General features: G+C 39.7%; 1 protein-coding gene and 1 pseudogene across 12 annotated transcripts in view; one reads left to right on the plus strand and one right to left on the minus strand.

Moving 5' to 3' along the window:
• The window catches only part of Grik1 (glutamate ionotropic receptor kainate type subunit 1), a 386,759-nt gene that overhangs the window by 349,210 nt on the left and 17,234 nt on the right, over positions 1-20,315 (plus strand). For all 12 annotated transcript variants that reach the window (XM_059276868.1, XM_059276871.1, XM_059276869.1 and 9 more), the window contains one exon: positions 10,624-10,849. In XM_059276868.1, the coding sequence (XP_059132851.1) occupies positions 10,624-10,849 (226 nt within the window). The remainder of the gene's footprint in view (positions 1-10,623; positions 10,850-20,315) is intronic.
• LOC131922168 (histone deacetylase 1-like) lies at positions 16,099-17,979 on the minus strand (annotated as a pseudogene).

Genomic DNA, 20,315 nt, shown 5'->3' on the forward strand with positions numbered 1-20,315 from the left:
CCCATAAAATCAATTCTAATAGGCCCAGTAGGTTTAGTAATCACAAGGTGTGGCCCCTGACTTTATGAATAAAGAAGACAGGAGTTCGAGGAGCTGAACCCCTTGCATAGTCATGTGCCTGGTCCTTTCCAGCAGAGGGGCTGCAGCCTTCTGTTGGGAAACACTGATAAACACAGAAATGCAAGTTTAAACTCCTCCAGGATCCCATCTCACCACAGTTAGAATGGATGCCACCAAGAAAAAAGAAAGATGACATAAATGCTGACAAAAGTGTGGGAAAAGAGGGAATCTTATTCACTCCTGGTGAGAGTGTAACATCATATAGCCATTCTGGAAATCAACACATAGGGATCTCAAAAAATGAAATATAGAATTACCATATGCCCCCACTGTACCACTCCTGAGCACATACCCAAAAGTCTCCATCTCCTACTACAGATGAACCTGAACATCCACACTCATGATAGCTCTATTCACAATAGCAAGGAAACGGACCAGCCTGGCTATCCATCAACAGATGAATGGATTGTAAAATGTGGTATATGCATGCAACAGAATTTCATTTAGCTATAAAGAAAAATGGAACCATGATATTTATGAGAAAAAATGAATAGAGCTGGGAAGGAAGAAAACAGATTTTGGATGACAACAATGGAATATTGCCTGTCCTATGTGTCCCTAGCTCAGAACGTCTATATGTGTATGTAAGTTGTGGGGTCTGTGAAACTAGGAAGGAGACAGGAGAGTAGAGAGGTTTAAGGAAGTGGAGAAGGACACTAAGACATAAGTGACATGAAATCAAGAGGAGTCGGGGAGGGAAGAGGTAGAAGGGGGGTCAGGGAGATGGGGAGGGAAGGGGTAGAAGGGGGGTCAGGGAGATGGGAGAGAAGAGGATAAGAGAACCAACAAAACTTCTGTTTGATTTCAGGAGGAAAGCTAATACTTTTCCTGCTAACTAATTTTATTTTTAAAAAAATAACAAAAATAAAGGTTGGTGGTGTAAGGAAATGGGCTTATGAGTAAATAGAAAACATTTGTAACCAGAAGAAACTCTAAAAGCCCCTCTGCAAAGTTCACACTGGGATTCTTACAGATGAAGTCATCAGCCCGGGGCTGGGTGGACGTGTAAGATATCCTAACTCAGAAACAGAAATTGCCGAAGGAAGACAAAGCAGACACTGCACTGTCGGGCGGTGTCCGTTCACTACCTAAGTGAGGAATTTCAGCAATGATTGCAGTAAGAACAGAAACTGATGTGGAGTAAGCATACCTAGAGGTTTATTAAACAGCAGACTAATGTTTAAAAAAAAGTAGTATACAGTTTTCTTATATGCTAAGAAAGACATTTTTAAAACATTTTTTCATATTAGGGACAAAGTGATTAATTTAGTAGGTATATACATCACAGAAATCATGTCTCCCTTGGAGAGTCAAATCTTGAGTAATGATTATAAAAGCATACAAGACTTCCCAAGTTTCTGAAAAGTTTGGTAGTTTCTGCAAATCAGTACTGAAGAGACACAAGTTCACCAAAGCTAACTTTCATTGTGGTTCTTGTCATAAACAAGGGAAGTCATGGTCAGGCACATGAGACAGAAGAAAACGTACCAAAGTGAAGTACGTGTGTCTGAAAAACCATCCCAAACTATTTATGTTGCTCGACATTATCATGGAATCTTGAAGCACAGGGAAATGGGTGACTCTGCTATCCCATCTCACCACAGTCAGAATGGTTGTCACCCACAACGAAACCTGAAGACAGTAAGTGAGCAGAGGTGATCCCAGGGACTTTCAGAGGCACCCTTCCAACAGTGGAGGAGGGTTACACTGAACCGTAGACCTGACCTAACTTTTCCAAAATTAGGTCAAACCTCAGAGAAGTCTAGGAGGTTTCTTCCTCAAGAGTGGAGACCTAGTCTTTTGTTTTACTATTACATCACCATAATCCAATCTAGTAACTGGTTCATAGCAAGTACTCAGAAAATACATCCAAGGTACAAACTAGTGACTGGTATACAGTAAGTACGTAGAAAAAATGTTCATGGTAAATGAGTAAGCGTGTAAACAAATGAGAGACAGAGACAACACACACACACACACACACACACACACACACACACACACACACACACACAGGATAGGCAGCTAGAAACACAGACCTACAGAGGAAGAGTCCCTGTTTGCCAAGTCCTTCACTTTACACATCAGCCTGTGCCCAGGGACTCTGTTCATCAAGAAGGAATTTATTTGCAAAAAGAAAACAAGGACTGAATTTGATTTTGCTTTCCCCTTGAGGGAAGCAAGCTGTCAGAAAACTTCAGAGGGTGAACATTCAAGAGTTCATAATCTAGATTGTTCTACAAGGGAAAAAAATATTCCAGCCTTTTAGCTGTCCGGATAGTTTCATCCAGAGAGTTCAGTCACTCAGTGACAGTAGTTACAAGTACAAGGAATCAATCCCATCAATGTCACCCTTGCTGTGCCCCCAGGCCTCCCTTCCTCCCTGCCTTTACCTCTTAAGTGAAAGCAAGAACCTCTTCTGAGTGGGAGGATTTGGTCTAACCTAGCGCATTCTAGATGGTGGTTGGAGCAGAAAGAAAGAGACCACTCAGTCACAAAAAAGACATATTCACATTGCATCGCAGTATAATGAATGTCTTTTTCAGAGAACAGAACAGTCTTCTGCAGCACTCCAGTGGTAACAACTGGTCCCTTTATTTCCAAGGTGGGTTCAAATCATTCCAGCACTAGAGAATGGGCAGTTGTAGGGGCCACAGTTATTAACAAAGTCTACAATCAAACAAAATGCACTAATCCCTCCCATTTGCTCTCTAGCCTATAAGCAAGCATTTGGTATTTTACTTTATTTATTTACTTACTTATTTTTATTGAGAGTGTGTGTGCATGTGTGTGTGTGTGTGTGTGTGTGTGTGTGTGTGTGTGTATGCGCGCGCACGCGCGCCCATGTGTACATACGTACGTACATGCATGCTATGGAGAATGTGGAGGTCAGAGGACAAGCTACAGGAGTTGGTTCTCTCCTTTTACCGTGCCGGTCCCAGAGATCAAAGTCGGATTGTCAGGGTTGGTGACAAGTACCTTTACCCCCTGAGCCATCTCACTAACCTGGAATGATTCTACTTCCACAATAGCAATTAAAATTAAAAACAACTTCTAGCAATTTGATAACTAGAGCTTCCCACACAGTGTTGCTGCCAAGCACTATTCTCAAAGGATGTTTTTACTAAAATGCTGTCTCTAAAGCATGGCAGAAAATTGCTTGCAAAAAATTTAAATAAAAACCCATTGACATTTTCTTCTAGACTTTGTTGTTCTTACAAACAGCGTGATACCTTACATTCCAAAAGACTTGTATTCAATTCTCAATCTTTTCAATCAACAAAATTTATGCTTTTAAAATAGCACAAGTGAGTTTCTCTTTTCCATTATTTGGATTCAGGTAAAGTGTGGATTAGCTGTATTTTTAAAGATGTATGTTTTTAGTGTTTGTGAGTGCATGTGTGTGTGCACATATGGGGTGTGTGTGTGACATGAGTGCAAATGCCCAGAGAAGCAAAAAGAGGATATAGGACCCTCTGGAACTAGAATTACTGGCAGTTGTGAGATGCTCAGTGTTGGTGCTGAGAACTGAACTCGGGTTCTCTGGATGAGCAATCAGTGTTCTAACTTCAGTGTTACCTTTTCAGCCCCCTAGCTGACATTTTTGAAAGCAAAAAAACTGGGTCAGTATATGTCTCAGATGAGAAAGGCTTCTCTTTCATTGAGTCATTTCTATGTAGAAACACATTGGTCATCTAAGACTATTCATATTGGGGGCGGGGGGAATTGAAATACAGCTTACATTTCACAAAGTTTCAGAAATCTTTAAACACACATCCTGAAATTCTAACTGACATTGCCCATAAGGAAAATAGCAACTGTACTTTTTTGGCCAAGGTCAGGGAACTAATGATACTTATTGTACACTGTACTTTCACAAGTTCATGGGCACTCCAAGTCTTAAAGTTTTAATCACCATGGATCATATAATAGTCTATTTGATCAAGGTGTGACATTCATCACAAGGACAATTAGCAAGCCATGGTTAGGGAAAGGCCAAGTACTTCACCAGCGGTCCTGGTACTGTTGAGTTTGTTTAGGAACTTAGATATCAGAGGACTACTGTGTTCTGCTTATCAAAACTTTATTTATAACAGAAATTTATAAGTCAGAAAATTCATAATTCAATAATTCAATAGAATTCAACAGAAATTACCAATGAACTATTTTATTAGAATTTGGGATGAAGCTGGTTAATAACCCAGAATTAACTATCATGATGCTATCCCTGTGTTCTACTAGTGGATGGCTTGTTCCCCTTAATTACCGAAATGCTCTGAACAGATAAGGCTCTCATTGCTTTTCTGACTTCCTGGGGCCATGATCAACATCACAGGGGGCAGAATCAAAGAACCATCAGTACACACATTATGGTCTGTGGACACAGCTTGGCTGTAACTTCCCTAGGACACACTTGATCTGTTTCTGCACTTTCTACCAAAGATAACTGATAGCCACAACATCCAATTACAACCTTTCCTTCCAGAAATGGTGTATTAAGACATTACTATGTTCTATCTCTCATAGAAACCAGAAGCAATACATATACACAAAGCTTTTTTTTCTCCTTATTGCAACTCTATTAAATGCCTTATTAAATAAAGGAATGGACCTAACTCCATGGTGTCACCATGACAATGTAGTAAGTCACATTTTTCCCCCAAAATAATCTTTATTCAAAGGTCTAAGAGACAGGTGAGGCTTAAAACAATTATTCACCAATGCCTTTTGTAAACCACCACCACAGGGGGATATTGTTTTCAATATATATTTCACACATAAGGAATACCATAGATCATTTCAGGAAATTTGACTAGCATCAAATGCTAGGACATAAATTAAAACCTCCAGCATCTGGAGCCATATAGCCTGGACTCAGATCTTGACTCTGGCTAGTTAGCTGTGTAGATCTTGACAAGTTATTTCAACTCATCAGACCTTAACTTCCCTGCCTGCAAACTGAAGCTAGCATCTAAATCATGAGACTATTTTCAGGCTTATGTGATTTAATGAAGCTAATACGCTTACACAATTCCTTAGCAAACGGTAAGCAAGTTAGTAGCTATCGCCATTATCATCAATTTTTAGCTCTAAAAGCCATTCTCTGTTTCACTCTCTGTAGACTTAAATTTACTCTGCTCTGGTCTTGGTTCGGCCTTTTGCTCAATAATTTCTAGAATATGTGCCTTCCCTTAAATCCTAAGCCAGTGCCACGACCCAAAAATCTGAAAGACACCCAATGGCCTTGCCAGAAAGAAACTCCATTGGAAGCCTTTCCTGAGCACATGCATTGCATTTGCAGAACTGTATCTCACATGGTTGGTGAGCAGCAGGGGTTATCCTTAGAATTCAGCAAGGCAATTCAGTTTAACTCAGCTCAATATTTTTCCAGTGTCTCCAAAATGTCAGCACCAAGGCTCACATGGTAGAAGATAGGAGGGGGAAAAGTTTAAGCCTTCTGCAAAGCCTGGAGATGTGAATTACAACAGATATACATGTCACATACAACCTGCTAAATACCTACAGCTTACATTGCACAGACAGGAAATGGAGTGAACAGAAGAACTCCCATGGGCCAAATTGGCTATGAAATGGTCATGTAAGAAGTACTTCTCAGTAGAGTCTTGCCTTGTAACAAATCACTGTCTTCCCAGACTCAAGTCAGGGGATTACAAAGATTAGATCTAGAGTCTGTCTAAAATGACTTGGATAAAATGGGTTTAAAAAAATCATCACAGACTTGCCATTTCTGGCTTTCATGGTCTGGGGACTTTGGACCAGCTGTGGGAATTAGGAGCTGTAACCATTATAATCTCTTTGCAGCAAGCAGTTAGTGCCATCAGCAAAGCAAAGACTCTTTCAAGGAAATCACTGAGCCCAGCACCTGTGGAACTGATGCTATTGCAGGGAGACAGAGTTCAGACAAAACCACCAGGAAACAGAAAATGAGAGAAATCCCTCACCCTTTTCCACACAGAAAGACATTCTTCCTATAAGACCTTCTTGTTTGAAAATGCAAGTTCCTTTACTATCAGTGTCAAAAGATAAAAATGAATTCACTTGGAAAGAAATGTCTATGAGTTCAATTTAACCTAACCTTTTAAAAAATCTGGCATATTGCTTCTAATATACCAATCTTAAACTGTAGACAGGAAATAAACGTGAGACATATTTGAGCAAAGATGTTTAAGTCTCACTGGGAGAATTCCCTGAAGGGAACCAATGAAATTGTAAAGCTTCAGAGAATCTTCAAATGCCATAACTTTTTATTGATTCATGGTAAGGGTGTGATCCAACACGATGATCATACCTGGACAGGCAGAGTCCCCACTACATCACAGATGATGTCTTCTAATAGTTTTCCTTCAAATGATTATTGCTAAATTAAATCATGTTTCAACATGGTGTGAAACATTATCATTTAATGAAATTTCATTAAATTAAGTGAAATAGTTGTCTTTCAGACAGGTATTCTCCTCTGTATGTAGGCTTCATAAGCTTCAATTCTGAATTCTTAATATCTTTTGTTAATATTTAAGGGTATTTCTTAAGATTAGTATTTCTCAATAGTCTGCTGGAAAGACAACACAGAATTATTTTGATCATTGATTTGTTCTGTATGACACATAGAATATTTATAAGGTCACTTTTGACACAATGCCAAAGAGAAAATTTCAATAACTTACTCCTAATGTGTATGTGTGTAGAATTATGAAAATAAGCAAAAGGAAGCATGTGTAAACATGTGTGAACATAAGACCTTCAAATACTCTGTCCCAAAGCAGGATCTCACAGATATTGAGTCTAATGAATAATGAGATCATATGTTTTCCCCATAGGTGCCCTATAGCTTGGTTGGAGAAATACTGTGATAAGCAATACTTATCTCAATAGAAATGAAACATCAGAAAGATATTTCTATAAAATGGAGGTTCTATCGATCTTAAAAGCATACTATACTGCAGAGCTCTCCCCATCTCACATCCTGCCAGAAAAACCCAGCAGTCAAAAGCAGAACTATAGAGCAAACAAATATCCACGCTATCTTCCAGATTCCAACTGCTGCACATCTTGAGACACTGAATTTTTGTTTAAATTTATACAGTTTGTTGAAAGTCATTAAATACTCTCCATCTACAGTATGCTAAGTGCAAGAGCCACAACATCCCTCCTACATCAGAGTCCTGCTTACAAACACTTACGTGATTTCTTTAGAATGTGAGTTAGGTCTGCTGAGATATTCACCTGGCTATGAGTTTAAGGGATTTTTGTATTCAAATAAAATAATTCATTCCTTTGATTAAGAATCTAGACTCTGGAACAGGAGTACTGAAATGACACCCTAGCTTTATTACTTTTCAGTGTGATATTGTATTTCTATACCTGTAGAGCAGAAATCCTAATGAACGAGTTCATGCAACATGCTCAGAGAAGAGCATGTTATACAGTAAACACTGTCTGTGCTCATTGTTATCAATATGCTCAACAGTTTTTAACTGCCTACATACACATTGTAAGTCACCACCTAGTGAGTACTCAGCCTGTATGCATTATATGGAGCAAAGCAAGAAATAAGTAATCATCAACATTGTTGAAGTGATTCTGCCTTCTGACCGATACCTGACAAGAAACGCTTATTATCTGTCACCCGTGTTTATCAGCATAAAAACAGATATATAATCAGGCTAAACCATCCCAGTGAATTTATCTAAGCCTGTGTCCTCTCAGGATATGGGAGTTGTAATTGGCTTTTGGCATATTCAGTGAAATGAGAGGTAATCACTGTCCCCGGTACTTTAATATTCTGTGTAATATCCAGAGTGATTTAGGAGGCTAACTTGGACTTGGAAGCATAAGAATACCCAGGCTTCTCATTCAAATACTTCATTTGGTCTTTTAACATTTACAATAATTTTTTTAGCAAAGCATATTCATAGTTTTAAGAAGTATTAAGATTTTCAGATTGAAAACTAATAAAATTGTTCATTAAAAAGCATACACCAAATTTACTCTGAAATTACTATTTTAGGGTCTGACAAAAACAAATAAACCTTTCTGAGTATAGCACTATGGTGGATAGAACTCGGAGCTAAGCAGGAAAGAGCCCTCGGTTCAGTAGTGGCTCATCTACCTGCCAACTGTAGCCACCATGTGGCACTTCTCCCAGGGCCTGTTATACAAAGGGCCTGATCTTGGGGGCAGAGCTTCAGACTTGGAGAATCCTTAAGTGAAACTTCCCAGGAAATTTCTCTTGGTAGATATCCAATGATGGAAAATCTACCATCTCCAAGTGACTGTTTGACTTGAAGGCCTCCTCATGCTGCCCATTTACTATGGATAAAATGGCAATTTATTTCTTTGTTTCCTACTTCTACAGAGATAAATTCCAATTTTCTGACTAAGGCATTTTAGTTTAATAAAATTTAAAATAATGAAAAAAAATAAATGCTCTGTGAAATTTTCACATGGATGCTGACATATCTATGCTGTACCACCATAAAACTAACTAGCCAAAAGGCCTATGGAGGACGCCAGTCCTTTAATAAATGCTATGTTTTCTTATGTAGATCAATTAAGATTAAAGTCATTGTCAAAACAATTTTGGCAATGTAGACATCTACCCTACCCAAGTCAGCATGCAGCAGGGAAAGGATACTGAATGAGAGGTTGGGGTTCCTGGGGCCTAGAATTAGTTCTGATATTAACTTTCACTGTCACTGTCTGAAGTCTCCAAGCAGCCTGTACCGCAAGTTCCTCATCTATAAAAGTGATAGTTTGAGTGCATCTATCTCTAAAGTCTCAGATAACTTTAAATTGTCATACTTCAAAGAAAATGATTTCCCCCTTAAGGTAGTTTCCTGATGAAGGAATAATTTTCCCAGCCGTACATTTGCTGAAAAAAAAAAAAAAAAGACAGAGTGACCTCCCTGCTTCTACATAAGTAGCTCTTCTTTTCACTAAAAATTGAGAAGTATCAAACTCTATAAGGCTGAAACCACACAACAAATGAAGCATCAGCCCCGGCAACCAGCACACACCTTGGTTGTGGAGACATGAGCTCCAATTTTCAGATCTCCTGGGAGTGAGGAACAAGTCTTAGGGGCTTTATCATGACAGAATGGGTCCTATAAAACATCACCATGTACAAGGTATGTGTATTGAATTGTTATCTGTCTCATAAGATCTTTCTCTTGGGGCTCTTCCGATGCCTAACAATCCAATCTAAAGCCATCTGTCTCCCCTTTCCCCAACTCATGAGGCCTATTTTGTTAACCCAAGTCTTAAACAGGCTTAGGAGCCAAGTGAATTCCCAGAACATTTGAGCATGCACAGGCTACTAGAGCTGACTCCAGAGCTGCTTCATACAGTGTCTCCAGCCCCTAGCCCTGTCTTAGGCTTTTCTGCACTCCTAGGATGATAGGCCCTGCCCTTGCCAAGGAGTCTACATGTGTCAGAACCAGCTTTAGCTTGAAAACATCAGTAATTCCCATGATGACATTGATCTTTGAAATAAATGGAAGGGTGTACTGATGCAAATGAAGACAAATTCAGGGGAAAAACTTGAAACATTATGGAAATTACAGAGTAAAAATGTAAAGTGCCTAATCATAGATCACTATTCAAAAGAATGGAAATTCATATCTAAGCAATATGGAAATGCAGGCAGTATGTTTTAACAAAGAAAAGAAGATAATGAGGTAATGGTATCTATGTATAGATGCATATGTAATATATCATATATATAGTCTATTATTGATTCTACCAAAAAGCTGAATAAAAGATATGAAAATCACAGAATACTTTAAAATGAAATATGCAGACCTTGTTACCTAAAATATGATTGCAATAAGAAATTATATACATAAAAAGTAGGGAGTTCCTTCTGATTTGAATATTAACTAAAAAAGAACATTAACATCCATTATTTTGTAGGAAATTTAGTCACAGATGTACTCCTTTCACAAACAAAGGGGAGAATGCAAGTGACATATCCCAGGCTATCCCTAGCAAAGTAGTGCTGGCCAGGCACTGGAGCCTCCATATCTGGAAACAACAAAGCAACCACTGAAGTCCAGTGGTTGAAGGGAAGTAGAGTAAATGAGTAGAGTTCTGGAAGGAGAGAGCCTCAGCTTTGCCCAAGTGGATTGTGTAGTACTGTTGTCAAATATCAATAGTTCATTAGACAAGCACTATTGTTGATATTCATTTTTTTTCTTCCCTAACCAAAATCAAAAAGAGGACCTTGAGCCATGACTTCCATCTGACAAGGTCTCCTCTTCTTTCATAGTGATCTAAGTGTCTCCAAGTTCTCTTTTTTAGTGAATTATGCTCTTCTCAGCTACCTGTAAGACTGAAGTCCCAATATCGTCACTCTGGTTCCTCGCCTACAGAAAAAGTCTCCCCTTTATTATTTGACCCATGAGGATGGTAAATGGCTTCAGGTCATATTTTTTTTTCAGCACTCTTCTGCTGGTGGGTGTGCTTTTTTCTCTCTCTCTACAGAAATCAAAGATATCCACCTATGAGAAAATGTGGGCTTTTATGAGCAGCAGACAACAGAGTGCACTGGTTAAAAACAACGATGAGGGGATCCAAAGGGTGCTCACCACCGACTATGCCCTGCTGATGGAGTCCACCAGCATTGAGTATGTGACACAGAGAAACTGCAACCTCACTCAGATTGGGGGCCTCATAGACTCCAAAGGTTATGGAGTGGGAACACCTATAGGTAAGAGGGGCAAGGCATTACCCTAGGCCAAGTTGAGTGATGTTGATTACAAGTATTCAACATGTTGAGAAGTGTGTCATGTCTACAGCAGACTAAAGAGGAAATGTCTGTAAAAAATAAGGCATGGTTTAAATTGAGTAATCTTAGACACTTAATCTAATAAATTTTCAACTACTATTTTTTATCTTTCCACAGTAACTGTTTAAGACTTGTGTGATTTTACTTTCACCACCAATATTTTAAAGAACATATTTTCCTAATTAATCTTCATACATTATTTTCTTGAATAGCTGTACTACCTAGTTTTTATGCCTTAAGCTATGCTAGAATATAAGGAAATAAATTTTCCATATAGATGAAAATTAATTCCAGGTATAGAAGGCTGTGGTTCCATCTCAATAAATGATAAGACAATGCCATATCTGTCAGAAGTAAGGGCAGAAATTAAATTTTAAACTTTTCTCAGACAATAAACTAGAGTCAAAAAAATAACTCCCTAAAACCTCCAGACATTTCTCTTGGTTCAGTTCAATATCACTGTGCTTCCTCAGGACCCTATTGCCTACAAAGACCACACACCCATATACTCTCCTCTTCTATGACAGTAACAGGAATAAACAGAAAGGGTGCCTATGTTCAGGGGACAATTACTCATTCCTTTCTACAAAGAAATCCTTGTCCTGTTGCCTCACTCTGTAGAAAACTGTATTTAAGGAGTTCTGCCATAAAGGTGCCCTGTTCCTCTCCAGTGAGGTTTGGTATTCCAAAGGAGAGACATAAGGCCTTCTAGACCTGTGGGCTAATGCAGTAGGAAGAAAGTGTAGTGGCAGCTGAGCTAGATAAATAAGAGGCAGAGATAAACTTGACCTATTGTCCATATTTGTATTTTGTTGCCACATTTGACAGGGATTATGCAGTGTGACCATCAATGTCAGGCAGGGATCATAAACTTCAACATTTACAGAAGCCAAGCAGAGATCATGAGTCAAGATGGTTTACTTTGCTGGGGAATGCTCTCAACGCCAGACTGTTAGAGACCATGACTTGTCTAAAGGAGGCCTTTCCCATCAATCATCTGTAGATCTCTAGGACTTTAAGAAGAAGTATGGCCAAGTACTTCATTTTCCCAACAAAAAACAAAGTCATAATTCAGATAAAATAAATTTCCTAATGTTAATAATTTGACAGCTAATTAATTTTATTTTAAAAAACTGTGTCCAACCCATATTCAACAACATTTACCATGTTAATATTAACCAAATAAAGAGCTTCAATTGCACAAACAGTTTGGCTCCCCACTACTTACTTGTTAGAAATACCAGTATTTCCCATGAGAAACTAATTTTATTATCACTGTTGCCCTCTAAATGTTCAGAACAATTACACTAGGGAGTCTGGGATTGCCCCTTCTTGGCCCTCTGGTGGCTCTTTTGTAGGAATAGTTTACTGGATATACTGGAGTATACTCAGAATAGGTCACCTGAGTGTGCTTCAAGAGAACATGGGGCTGGATGGTAACCAGTATAGGAGCATAGGGCAATGCACTGGTGGGGGTCTCCATTTAGGGCATACACTTTTACAGTTGGGCCGAGCTTCTCGTGTATGGTTGTCTGCACTTAATTTGCTCTATTCAAAGGATGATTACCCAGTGTGCAGTTCTGGGATGTTAGTGTGAGCCACTGTGTATCTAGTCTCCAGCTGCGTTATCTCCCCCATTCAACTAAAGACAATAATACTGGCTAAAAGGTCTGGTCACGGGGTGCAGGACAGCAGCTCTGGAGAGAAAGGTTACAGCATTCCATGAACAATCTGGGATTCATAGACCATGCTTGTAAAGATGTGTAATAGCAGACAGGCTCCATTTTCCAGTCTCTTTTTTTAATTTTTAAAAACTTAATAAGAATGTAAATTAAATCATTCTCTCTCCCTTAAATCTACCACTTCCTCTTCTTTACCCTTGGCTGTTACATATACATATGAGTAAACATTTAACTATAGCCTGTTGAGTACTTTCAGGGTTACCTGCACGTATGTTTCTAGGGATGATCACTTCTGGATTACAAACTCGAGCTCATCCCTGGGGAAAACTAATTCTCTGAGCAGCTGTTAATTGCTTTCAGCTCTTAGTCTAGGGTGAAATCCATGAGATTCCCTCATGTCCATTGGAGTGTTACACCAGTGTTGGAATTGTTCAGATCTTGTTCAGGCAGCCATCTTGAGATTTCCTAAGTGTAGCTTTCCTATCATAGATAGATGGCACAAACTTACAGCAGAAATTTTGGTCCTCTGGTTCTTACAATCCTTGTTCCCCCTCTTCCACATGTTCCCTGAGACTTGTGTGCAGGAGTTGTGTTCTAGATGTATCAGTTAGGATTGGGCACATACCACGGTCATTGAGTCATTTCTTCTCTGCATTTTGATTCGCTATGGCTAATGGCCTTCACTCCACATTCTTCACAGAAAGAGCAAACCAATCCAACCTTGGTAGATTCATTAGATGCCTCTTCTTATAGCTGCTTTGAGCTGAGGGGGAAGAGGTGGTCTGGCTTATCAACTGTTATTCTGGCTGAAGTTTCACAAGATGCCACAAAAACACAAACAAAACCTACTTAGGAGTGGTTTAGATAGAAGGTTCTTGTTGCCTGGTCCAAAAAGCTTAACGGAGGGAGACCTTTGGCTGGCAGGGCCTTAAAATCTTGTAGAAGCATCAGCAGCAGGTGGAACTAGTCAACTCCAGAAAACACAAACTTGACAAGCAGGTTAAAATTCAGGGACTAATTGGAAAAAGTAAGCATATGGCTCCAAGTGGTCCCAGAAAGAGACACAGCTGAGATAACCCTGACCTGCCACAGTCTAGCCTTCCTTGGGATCCTTTCTCCTGAACATCACTATCATGTTGGATAAAACTTAGACTTTGTTGTACTTGTCTGCATTTGTTACATGAAAACAGCCTCTACCTTTAGCATGTATGATGCAGGTTCTATCTTAAACAATCTGAAATATAGGGCTCTGTAGTTTTAAGGCACAACTGTTGCAAGTAAAAATAACTATTCCAATATTATTTAAATTTGGGGTTAATTTAGCTATCTGACTAGTGAGGTTTGTGAATAGTCTTCAAGCAGTGTCTTGGTATCATTTCTGTTTCTGTGATAATAAAACAGCACTGACAAATAGCAACTTAGGGGAGAGGAAGGTTTATTCCAGTTACAATTGTAGTCAGAAGATTTCCTGTGTCCCGGCCTGCTGGCGGTCAGGATAAATCTCTCCCTCTTGCATCCCCCATGTAAACACACACAGGTTTATATTAATTATAACTGCATGGCCATGACTCAAGCCTTTTGCTAGCTAGCTCTTATATCTTAAATTAGTCCATAACTATTAATCTATGTATCACCACATGTTCCATGGCCTTACCTACGTCCCATTACATGTTGCTCCTTGGGCGGCTTGCTGGCGTCCTTCTTCCTGTCTCTTTCTCTTTGAATTTCCTGCCTGCCTCTAAGCTGCCTTGCCACAGACCAAACATCTTTATTTATCAACCATTTGGAGCAACACAAATTCACAGCGTACAGAAAGACATTCCCCATCATACAATTCCATGTTACAATCCACTCTAGCAGGGTAATCACAGCACCTGGTCACATCCACATTCAAAAACAGAGAGAAATGAATGTAGACATGTTTTTTTGCTTGCTTGTGTTCAGCTGGGTTTCTCCACTGTTAAAACAGCTAAAGGCCCCCTGCTTATGGATAGTGCTGCCCACAGTGGTCTAGGTGTTCCCATATTACCAACCTAATAAAGACCACCCTCCTCACAGACATGCCCACAAGCCAACCCAATGTAGGCAATCCATCATTGTGCATGTCTTCCTAGGTGATTCTAGGTAGTATCAAGTTGAGAATTAAGCTAAACCCTGAACAAAACAAAAACAAAACCTGAGCAATAGGCCTGTCACACACACACGTATTATGCCTTTGAGAAAGTAGCAGAATGTCAAAATTCTGTTGTGTTATGAGACAGAGAATTGGGGGTTGTAGACATCCCCATGAGGCAAGAGAAAATCAGGATAGAAGATAGTTTAGAGGTGATCGGTTGGAATACAGTTGCCTAGTAATGTTCTGGGTGTCCTCTTTGGGTAAAGCTATTACCTGTATGATTTTTGACCTTTGTAAAATATCTTTGTGGTTTGTAGAAAGACTATGTCTCCGGAAGAAACTCTCAGGATGAGGGTCCTTGTGGTACTACTAAAATTGGCTTATGATTATTTTCCTCTTTGGTTATACTTTCCCACCGGGTGTTTAGTCCACGTTGGTGGTAACAAATTAACTTCTATTTGTTTAACAAATCTAAACCTCTGTGGTCTTAGGGATATAGGAAGAGTATGTCGGCTCCTCTAGTCTTTCTCTGCTAGTAGTATTACATACTGGGATGGGTTAAGGTCTTGCTGGCCATGCTACTTCCCTAGGAAGCACTGAAGACTTTCCTGCTATAACTTTTCTCTTCAAAGCATACACAGCGGCTAGACTTCAACCTGTGAGGTGCCCATGGCCTCTCTGATCAAGAGAACGGGTGGCTTGTCAAAGGTTAGGACCCTCTTAGACGTGTTGCAACAAAATATTGGCCATTCTATCATCCTTGGGAAGATTAGTATTTTTGTCACTGTGACACAAGCTAGAGCTGTCTTGGGAAATGGAACTTCAACTAAGAAAATGCCTTCATCAGCCTGTCCTGTAGGTTAAAGTCTCTATGGCATTTTCTTGAGTCATTATTGGTGTGGGAGGACCTAAGCAATTGTGAGTGGTCCTGAGCGGCACAAGAAAGCAGGCTGAGCAAGCAATGGGGAACAAGCCAGTAAGCCCAGTTCTTTGAGTCTCCACTTCATTTCCTGCTTCTAGGTACCTATTTTGAGTTCCTGCCCCAACTACCATCAGGGATGGACAATAAGCTGCGTGATGAAATAAACCATTTTCCCCCAAGTTGCTTTCGATCATGATGTTTGTCACAGCAATGGAAACCTAACTAGGACAGCCCTTATTAGATTGGACATCCAAGTTAAACACCCAGAAGATGGTCTTCACCAAGCTTGAAGAAAGAATACTCACTCAAAGCTTAGCTGTTACAACACTTAAATTCTGACTTTATTGTGAGTCAGTTTCTTTTTTTTTTTTTTTTGGAGGTATAAAAATGTGCTGTTTTATTACAAAGACTCACAAAATGAAAATGTCTCAAAAAGGAAGCTGGACTAACACCTCCACCCGCAGTTTGGGGAAGACAGGGCAATGGGAGTTTTTCCGCTTGCCTGAGTCCAGTGGGAAGGTATACCAATCTAAAATTGGCTGATATTACCTAAGGGGCCCCAGAAGAGCCAGTCACCCCTTCTAGAAAGCTTCATAAGGGCATCTTAACAGAGCTCCTAAAGCAGGCACTTGGTAGTTCAGGATTTTGTCTTCTGGTTGTTTTCTTTCCACTCAGACCCTACGTGGTTCAAACCTAAGACCTGAGCAGGATGGATAAGGTGTCTTTGGGAAGAATTCCCCCAGCATTCCTGCCCTGGGCTCTGGTCCCTGTGGACATTATATTTAATATATTTTATATAAATACACAGAGGAATAGAAAATATAAAATCTGAGAGACTGGGGAGAAGTGAGGAACTTGGAGAGGCCACAGTTGCAGATCTTGCTCAGGCTAACTTGACCTCTTCTTTGACTCCTTTGGCTTATGGCTTCTCCTCCTTGGTTCTCTCCCCTTCTGTGACTTCTTTTTTCTCTTCTGGATCTTTTTCTTTTTCATCCTCTGTTTTGACTCTTTTGGCTTTTTTAAAATTAGAAGAGTTCCTGTGACCACCTTCTCCCTCCTCATCTGAATCAGAGAATTCTTCCTCACAGGCAATTCATTTGTCAGAGGAGCAGATGGAAATGCATTTGTCAGGATCTTCTTCATCCTCATCACCACTCTCCTCTGGGACAGCATCCTCAGGTTTTGCCTGCATTTGGACACCAGGCTCATGGGGCAGCATTCTCAAGTTCTCAAAGAGCCGCTGCTTGATCTTTTCCAGATATTCATTAGTGTTCTGGTTAGTCATATTAGAAGGGCTGATGTGAAGCTTGAAGTTGGGTCCAAAGTATTCAAAGTAGTCATTGTATGGTAACTCCTTAGGGATCTCTGTGTCCAGGGCCACGACTGTTTCATAAGTCCAACATGGAGCAACATTACGGATGGTATATCCACCTCCTCCCAGCATTAGCATAGGCAAGTTGAAACTCTTAACAGACTCCACACACTTGGCATGCCCTTTGATGGTCAGATTAAAGCAACCTAACCAATCTCCAGATAGAGAATCTGAGCCACACTGTAAGACCACTGCACTAGGCTGGAACATCTCCATTACTTTGGACATGACTGGCTTGAAAATGGCTTCATAGGACTTGTCATCAATCCCATCTCAGAGGGGGTAGTTAACAGCATAGTACTTGCCTTTGCCAGCCCCAATATCCCATAGGTCCCCAGTTCCTGGGGAAGTACTCTCTCTATTTATGAAAGGACACAGTCATGACCTGGTCCATGGTATAGAAGGCCTCTTCCACACCATCGCCACGGTGAATATCAATGTCAATATACATCACCCTCTGGTGATACTTTAGCAGTTCCAGGATGGCCAAGACATATCATTGACGTAACAGAAACCAGATGTTTCAGACTTCTTTGCATGATGCAGACCGCCAGCCCAGTTCACATTGATGTCCGTCCACTGCTTATTCAGTTTCATAGCACTTGCCACAGAGCCACCAGTAGACAGCTGGCAGAACTCCAATAAGCCATCAAACATTGGACAGTCCTCACCAACATTAAATCTCTGCATCTGCTTGCTGTACTCAGACATGTTATCTGGGCGAATGGAACTCAAGAACTTAATGTAGTCATCACTGTGGTACTTGGTCATCTCCTCAGCATTAGCTTTGTGAGGACGATAGATTTTCATTTTTCGGTAGAGACCATAGTTGAGCAACAAATTGTGAGTCATGCTGATTCAGTGAGGCTTCATCAGGTGGCCTTGTCCATAATAGTAGTTTCCAACATCACCATCGTAGTAATAACAGACTTTCCTCTTGGTGTCCTGAGTCTACGCCATCTTGCTCAAGAGTCAGTTTCTTAAGTAGTGAAAAATTTAGCAGAAAATAAATAATTATCTTGATAGAATATAAAGCATATTTAAGTCAATTTTCTTAAATATTATAAGTAACAGATCAGTAACAATATGTTAATGAAAATTCAGGAAGCAATATTTGAAATGAAAAAAAGTAAACATTATTTCATCATCATCACAGTAATAATAATATAAAAGACCAGTGTATTATCAGTCTTGAAAAGATGGTCAAAACTTCTTGTCAATTTAAAATGACTAATTTCTTCTTTTAAATCTAATGTACTTAGCTAAACTTTAAGTTTACATATGTGTTTACTAATTTTTAGGCTAGTTTGAATTAAACTCTTTTGGAGGAACTTGTCATGTAACATGTACTAAAGGTGGCACACAGTAACATACACAGCATAAATATCACATCACAGACACAAGATGAAAGCTGGACCCATAGACAAGATGACAAACAATTAAAATAAATAAGCAATTAGGAACACACTTTCAAGAATCTCAAAGTCGTGTGACACAGAAACAAGGAGGAAAAAAATTGTATCCCAAAGACACAGAGCTTAACCAATGAGAGCATCCCAGTGATGCAAAAGATCAAAAGTGAAGCTTTTGATCAGACTTAAAGAAATAAGCTAGTTAGTGTTACAGGGAAAGGAGCAGGCAGAGAGCTAAAACTGGGTGCCCATCTAATTCCAATGACATTTCCTGATGGAAATACCAGTGTTCCTGGTAGTTCTCCAAGTGGGAATCTCTTACACCATTTATTTATTCAACATGTTTTCAGGGGGCTTATGAAGATTGTTAGACAATAACTAAATGGACATAATGGACCTTTGGGGCCTTCAAAATGATAGCCTAGCACAGCTTGGCCATCTCATTTTAGATAATGAGCATGAAAAACAGACGAGCAAATGCTCTTTGTTTCCCCACAGCTGGTTTAGTAATAAAACATAAGTCAGGACAAAAATACCAGTAAAGGATGCCTTTGCCTTAATCTTTGCAGAATTGGGACCCCAGGATTGATTGTACATGCTGTGTCTTCTTGAGTAGCAACTGGAGTTTCTTAATTCAGCCATCTTTAAACTAGATTATCTTACATGGATCTTTCTCATCCCATCTTCTATCTTACAACCCCTACCCTATCCCTTCAGCACCCCTCTTTGACACCAAATTTTCTGTGTGGTAGAAATGGCAGAAAAAGAGAATGCGTATCACTCTGAGAGCAGCTGCATGTGAACATGAGAATTTTATTGGTATTCCTTTCAAAGAATATTTAGAGGTTGAGGATTCAGCTCAGTAGTAGAGTGCTTGCCCAGCAAGTGCAAGGCCCTGGGTTTGATCCTTAACTCTGAAAAAAAATTTAAAAAAGAATGGAATACTTGCAATCTAAACTTTCTGACAGTGTGGTGGTGGTGTGAGGCAGGTATTGTGGGAGCTGATCCTTCCTGCAACTCTGCTGAGTGAATACAGCACTTTGTGGATTGCTGTCTGCCCTCCTGTGAGTGGCTGACTCTGTGATGAGTCTGTCTCCATTTACATATGATGATATCTATTACACGGAGAGACCTAAACAGATTCATTCAGGCTCTGTCTTGTCAACTTTACCTGTAGCAAATGCTAGTGTTAAAGAGCCTCCATCTCCCCTTCCTATATGAAAAGAAATATACTCCAGAAATTTTTCATAGTGGTGATAAACCTGTCATGCTTTTAAAGCAAAAACAATGAGGGAATAATTGGAACAGATGGTGGGCTTCAGAGTGAACTCATCCATGGGGAATACAGCTGCTGGAAACATTTGAGAGATGTTTCTTTTATGATGAATTTATTCTTGAAGGAAGATCAGTTGCTATTCAGGAAGATCCATGTGTACACATATATTTTTTTTTCCAAATGATTTGCAAGAAGTTAGTTCTGATGTCAACTAGGCCACTTAAGCAGTAACAAAGATTGAAGATAAAAGATATGGAGATGTGAAAAGGTCCCTGCCATGACTAGTCTTGCCCTGAGTCCCCAGAGGCTCCGAAGTCTCTCCCATAATAGAAGATTGGCCAAGTTGGCTCAGTCACAAGCTAAAATTGAAAACTGCTGCCTAGAGACTCTCAGGACAGAAGCTCTAGAAATGTGCCTCCTGAGGGATTTAAAATAAAACTTCAAGAGAATGAGAGCAGTTAAGATTTAAACAGGTTACTGGAAGACTGGAAATTACCTTCCTTAGAGACCAACATTAAGCAGAGATTGGATCTCCATATGTCTGTAATATGTTAGGTCTTGTGCAGCCTGAAGGCAGAAGAGAGTGGCGGCAAGCATTTATTGCGTAC

Source organism: Peromyscus eremicus, chromosome 12 (assembly GCF_949786415.1).
Source record: "Peromyscus eremicus chromosome 12, PerEre_H2_v1, whole genome shotgun sequence".
In the NCBI taxonomy this organism is placed as follows: domain Eukaryota; kingdom Metazoa; phylum Chordata; class Mammalia; order Rodentia; family Cricetidae; genus Peromyscus; species Peromyscus eremicus.